General features: G+C 39.6%; 1 protein-coding gene across 1 annotated transcript in view; it reads right to left on the bottom strand.

The window, feature by feature from the left end:
• Positions 1 to 2729: 2729 nt before the first annotated feature.
• NPR3 (natriuretic peptide receptor 3) overlaps positions 2730 to 6014 on the bottom strand; it is a 93282-nt gene continuing 89997 nt past the window's right edge. Inside the window, exon 8 of the mRNA XM_053906910.1 lies at positions 2730 to 3540. Within this exon, the coding sequence (XP_053762885.1) occupies positions 3480 to 3540 (61 nt within the window). The 3' untranslated portion in view covers positions 2730 to 3479. The remainder of the gene's footprint in view (positions 3541 to 6014) is intronic.

The following is a 6014-nucleotide window of genomic DNA, read 5'->3' as shown; positions in this document are numbered from 1 at the left end:
AAGATATGAGTTTATTACCATTATGTTTCTTGTAGAGTTGGAGGTTCTGGTAGTGTTTTCTGGTCCTTTCTAGTCTTTGTTGCTTTTGGTCTTTTTTTTTTTTTTTTTTTTTTTTTTGTCTTTTCTCCCCTCAGAGAGTCCCCCTTAAAATTTCTTGCAGGGCTGGTTTAGTGGTCATGAACTCCTTTAATTTTTGTTTGTCTGGGAAACTTTTCATCTCTCCTTCTATTTTGAATGACAGCCTTGCTGGGTAAAGTATTCCTGGCTGCACATTTTTCCAATTCAGCACATTGAATATATCCTACCACTCCCTTCTGGCCTGCCAAGCTTCTGTGGATAAGTCTGCTGCAAACCTGATCTGTCCTCCCTTATAGGTTAAGGACTTTTTTTCCCTTGTTGCTTTCATGATTCTTTCTTTTCCTGAGTATTTTGTGAATTTGACTATGGCTATGCCTTGTTGATGGTTGGTTTTTGTTGAATCTATTGGGAATCCTCTGTGCTTCCTGGATTTTGACGTCTGTGTCTTTCCCCAGGTTAGGAAAGTTTTCCACTATGATTTATTCACAAAACCCTTCTACCCCATTTATCTCTCTTCATCTTCTGAGACCCTTATGATTCTGATGGTGTTCCTTTTTAAGGAGCCACTGATTTCTCTAATTCTTAAATCGTGCTCTTTTGCCTTAGTCTCATTCTTTTTTTTCTGCTTCATTATTCTCCATAAGTTTGTACTCTATATTGCAGATTTACTGCTCTGCTTCATCTATCCTTGCTGCCGTGGCATCCATTCAAGATTGCAGCTCAGTTATAACATTTTTTATTTCATCCTGACGCTTTTACTTCTTTTATCCCTGAAGAGAGGGATTCTAAACTATTTTCAACCCCAGCTCGTATTCTTATTATTGTGATTCTAAATTCTGGTTCAGATATCTTGCTTGTATCTGTGTTGATTAAGCCCCTGGCTGTCGTTTCTTCCTGGTCTTTCTTTTGGGGTGAATTCCTTCATTTCATCATTTTGAAGGAAGAAAAGGAATTGATAAGGTAAAAAAAATTAAAATTAAAAAATTAAAAACACACATACACACAAATCAAATAAATGATGTTATATTCTAGGAGTGTTTTGGTCTAGCTATTGAAAAGAGCTTGATAGATTAGAGAAAAAAAGGGGGGGAAGAAAAAAAAAAGGAAAAAGGTTGAAAATTTGAGAAAATGAATACAATGAAATAGAATAAAATGAAATGATGGAAGTAAAATAGAATTTGAAAAATTTACAAAAAAAGTAAAAAATATAGTAGAAAAAATAAAGAAAATTGTTTTTAATGAAAATTGAAAATAAAAATAATTTTTCTCTTTCTGTATTCAAGAAAAAGAAAAGAAACAAAAAAGAAAAAATAAAAGAGAAAGAAAGAAAATTGAATAGATGGACCCAGAGAAAAGACTGAAATACAATTGAAATTACATTAGTTTCCCCTAGGAGTCAAACTGTGAAGAACTTTATAGTCCATAAACTAAGCAGGTGGAGAGATTTGTGGTGTTCCTGAAGAGCAAGGTTGGCCCGGTCGGGCGGGACTTAGTGTAACAGCTCCACTCTCCACTAGATGGCGCTGCTTAGCTTAAAGGGGTGGATTGTTTGTGGCGCTTGTAGGTGTGTGTGCACATGCGCTGGAGGAGTGAAAATGGTGTCACCCAGCTACCCAGTCTCTAGTATCAGAACTCTGTGCTCTCCCTGACCAGCAATCACACACCCATCCTTTGTCTCTGGCTTCTGTCCACTCCCCGCTTTTATACTATCTGTGACCAAGCCATCAGGTTGCCAAGCAGCACCTCCCTCCTGAATTTTTTCTCGGATGTGACTGTATTTCCCAATCCCTCATTTCTGAGGGACTGCAGCTTTGACCCACTCAGATCTGCTGGGGGAGGGTCTCACCAAGCAATGGCCAGGTGCTGGCTGCACCCACAAATGTTCACAGGACCATGCTGCTATCAACACCCAGAGACTACGGCTGGGCACCACCCTGCCCCAGAAAAAGTTCACGCAATCATGTAGCAGCAGTGTTTCAGGGGTTATGGAAAACCACAACATACATTTGGCACTAGGCTTCACCCTTAATGACCTTGTTCCAGCACCAGTGAATGTGGTTGTTCTCTGGGACCTGCTGGGACTAGGTGGCTGCACAGACTCTACCAAATGCCCTTCCGGCAGTGGAACTGCTTTTCCCCATGTGGACGGAGAACCTTCCAGACCCCACTCTGCTTCTGGGGATTCGCCCTTCCCACAAGAGCACCGCCAGGTATTGAGGTGTGGAGTTTCAGACTCTGCGCTCCCCCTTTTATACATTCTTAATGGAATTTAAACACTCTCCTTTCTCCCTTTTTAGTTCAGTCCTTGTAGCTGTTTCCACTTTTCCACTTTCTCTCCAGCTGCTTTGGGGGGGGTGCTTTTCCCATACTCTCCCCCCCCACCCCATCTCTGTCCTCTCTCCACAAGCAAAAACAGCTCCCTGCCCTCCGCAGCTTCTCTCTCCCCCAGTTCACCTCTCCACATCATGTACCTGCTGAATTCTGTGGTTCATGTTGTGCAGATTGTTGTGTTAATCATCAAATCAGTTTTCTAGGTGTGCAGATGGTTTAGTGTTGATCTGGCTGTATTTCATGGATGTGAGATGCAAAAAAAACTTCCATGCTATTCTGCCATCTCATTCTTTTTTAAAAAAATCATTATGTCCCCAACATCTAGCAACAAGTACTTAAAACATTTATTGAATTAACAATGAATGATTGCAACCCTTTATACAACATCACATAATCAATCTTTCAGCACAGAAGGGGGTCTTTTCTGAATTGTGATCTCAATTGTACTTAGAACATTAACAGCCTGGGTGATTGATTGATTGATTGATTGATTGATTTTTTGTGCTGCATTGGGAATCCCATGCTAAGAGGATGGCTTTTTCCTGTCCTACAGACCAGTCTCATGGTCTTTCTCTGCTTCATTGCCTTTCTCACTTTCTTTTTTCTTCTCTTTCTGGCTTCCTCCTGCTTTAACAACCTTCAAGTCACATACCCAAGTTGAATTTTGTAGGAGCTTAGTTTTTTTTTTAGTCCATTTTTGAAGTATAATTGACATACAATGTTACATTAGTTTCAGGTGTACTGAAACTACTGATTCCACAGTTCTATACATTACTCAGTACTCACCATGATAACCATATTCACCATCTGTTGCCATACAATTATATTACAATAGTATCGACTTTATTCCCTATGCTGTACTTTTCATCTCTGTGACTTATTTATTTTATAACTTGAAGTTTGTACCTCTTAATCTTCTTCATCTCTTCTGCCCACCCCTTAACCACCTCCCCACTGGGAACCACCTCACCTGCCTGCCTGTTTTTAAAGCCAAATGGGATGTCTTTCCTTTAAGAAGTCTCTGTAGTGACAGCTTTGGTCATGGCCACTTCAAGCCTGGAACCAGCACCTCAAGTATTGGAGGTCCCAGGAAATGATACCAAACTGTTGGGTAGGGAAACCAGTAGACATCTAGAAGGAAAAAAGAAGTATACAGTTACAGTAAAAACAGAGCTCCTTATCAGTGATGTCATTCTCCTCAAAGAAATGAGGAATTTTGTGTTTTCCTGAGAAGATAAATATGAGAAGATCATTAGCTTTGAGGTGACTCACTGAAATGCACCCAGAGTGGCATGTTCACTAGGAGACCCCCATTGGCATTGCAGGCTGTAAATTATGGTCATTCCTAAGAGGTAACAAGAGAGGTTCTGTCAGCTGTGCAATTACTTTGTTTTGGCAGGACACTTTGGATTCAAGAAAACATTGGCTGGAGTTCAAGGCCAAGATTTTGGATCAGCTGCCACCATAATTTTTCAGAAATGTGATGACTGTACCTCAAGAAATAGTTTCCTAAGTAGGCTGCAGGAATGTCTCTTGTACATGTTTGAAAGGAATGAAGCTCTTGGGGACTTAACAGTAAAGCTGAGTTATCATGGGCTTCTCAAGCAAAGGGTGAGAAGCCCAGATCACATCAGGAATCTTCTTCACCAAATGTAGTGAAGTAATGAGAGAGTGGCTTTAATTGAGATAGGACATGGCTGGACTCTGTATCTTCTACATGATATACAAACACAGCGATATAAAAATCTATCAAGGTTACCCAGATCTCTCTTTGCCATTGAAAGTTCTATGTTAAACTAAACAGCATAAGCTTCCTACACTTCTCAGTATCCTGTCTGAATGTAATAATAGTGAAGAGGAGAATCATGTGAACATCTAAATGATCCCCAACCCTCTAGAGGGCCAGTAGATGCACTCAGTGTCCATTTCTTGCTTATTCACAGTCCTTCATTTATATATCAGAAAGCATCACTCAGACTTGAAAATTTCAGGGGGTCATTGCAATTTGAATACCTAAGTCTATGGCTTGACAAGGAGACTATTCCCAGCCCATTTTTATTTAGCATAACATTGTCTCTAGACAAATACTCTATTATTAACACTACATATTGTGGTTGTCAAGGGAAGTATTTACAATGTACCTAAGTTTCTAAGATAGAAAATAAGATAAAATTTGAGTGGTGGGAAATTGGGTGTGAAATTGAAAGTCAAATATTGAGTCAGAAATACCATCACAGAAGCATAGATACGATGCCTACAGAGGAATTGAACATGCTTGGCCAGTGAGGGTAGAAAAAGAAAACACTAGTCCTTTAAGGGCAGTAGCTGGGCCATGCAAATAACAACCTGAAAAGATGAAGCAATCCATTAATTTACTTTCAATTATTACATTCATTTTATTGATTTTATGGAATAAAATTAAAAATATTAAAAGCACTGCCCTATAAGAGAATTTAAAAAATTGTGGTGGGTCTCTGAGAGTTTATATAGGAGGCTGATGCTGGATTCCCCCTTCTATTTAGAAAATTATATTCATTACTCTTGAGGAAGCCTGTAAAATTTCTCTGCTGTACTATGAGTGTGCTTAATTGGTTTTACATCATAAATATAATATTGAAAATGCCACAAGTTAAAGTATTATACAAAAGCATGGACTGAGATCTTACTTGGAAAGCCTATTATTTTCTATATTTTTCATCATGTTGCCAACTTCCCTATGTGTGCTATGTATGGGTATGTGGTGTGTGAGGGTGGGAGTTGTAAATTTAGGAGGAGATGGGGGGTCTAAGAAGTTCAACAAAAGCAAGGCTTCCAATTATCATATTCCTAAGGGCTCTCAATCTTTTGGACCTCCCCTTCCCATCACCCAAATTCCAATGTACATACAAACCTCACTAAAATATCTACGGCTTCTTGTAAAGCAATTTGGGACTCCTAGCTGTGGCCATAAAAGCATTTTTGTCTCTTAGGGATTTCTGTCACAGGAATCAAATCTTTGATCTCTTGGGAGACCCTCAGGGCAGCACTTTCTCCAGAGCCATTAAGCTGGGAGGTTTATACTAATATTCGATGTTCTTTTTAGAGTCTGAGGTCCTTCATTCTCTAGCATAGGCTAGAGGCTTTTGAAACCCTAGGCTCTAGTGCTGAGCTTACTGTTTATCAACCGTGAGACTTTGAACAGATCATGTAACTTCTCAGAATATCAATTTCTTTTTCTGTGAAAGAGAAGCATCATTGACAGGTTGCATTCTGGGTTCACTTAGTAGGAAGGGGAGAATGGTAAACAGTTGGTATGTTGGTGAGCATTTAACAGCCAAGTCTCCGGAGGGAATGTGCCATGATTTATAGCATTTGTTGATTTCTGTGGTGGAAATACTCATAACATGACCAATTTCTTTATTATTATTTTTATGAAATTTATTGTCAAATTGGTTTCCATACAACACCCAGTGCTCATTGCAACAGGTGCCCTCCTCAATGTTCATCACCCATTTTCCCCTCTTCCCCACCCCCCATCAACCCTCAGTTTGTTCTCAGTTTTTAAGAGTCTCTTATGGTTTGTCTCCTTCCCTCTCTGTAACTTTTTTTCCCCTTTCCCCTCCCCC

The sequence above is a fragment of the Panthera pardus genome, unplaced genomic scaffold (genome assembly GCF_024362965.1).
Source record: "Panthera pardus isolate Hobbes unplaced genomic scaffold, ASM2436296v1 HiC_scaffold_2, whole genome shotgun sequence".
In the NCBI taxonomy this organism is placed as follows: Eukaryota; Metazoa; Chordata; class Mammalia; order Carnivora; family Felidae; genus Panthera; species Panthera pardus.
Note: the sequence above shows the minus strand (reverse complement) of the source record. Positions and strands in the feature narration are given on the sequence as shown.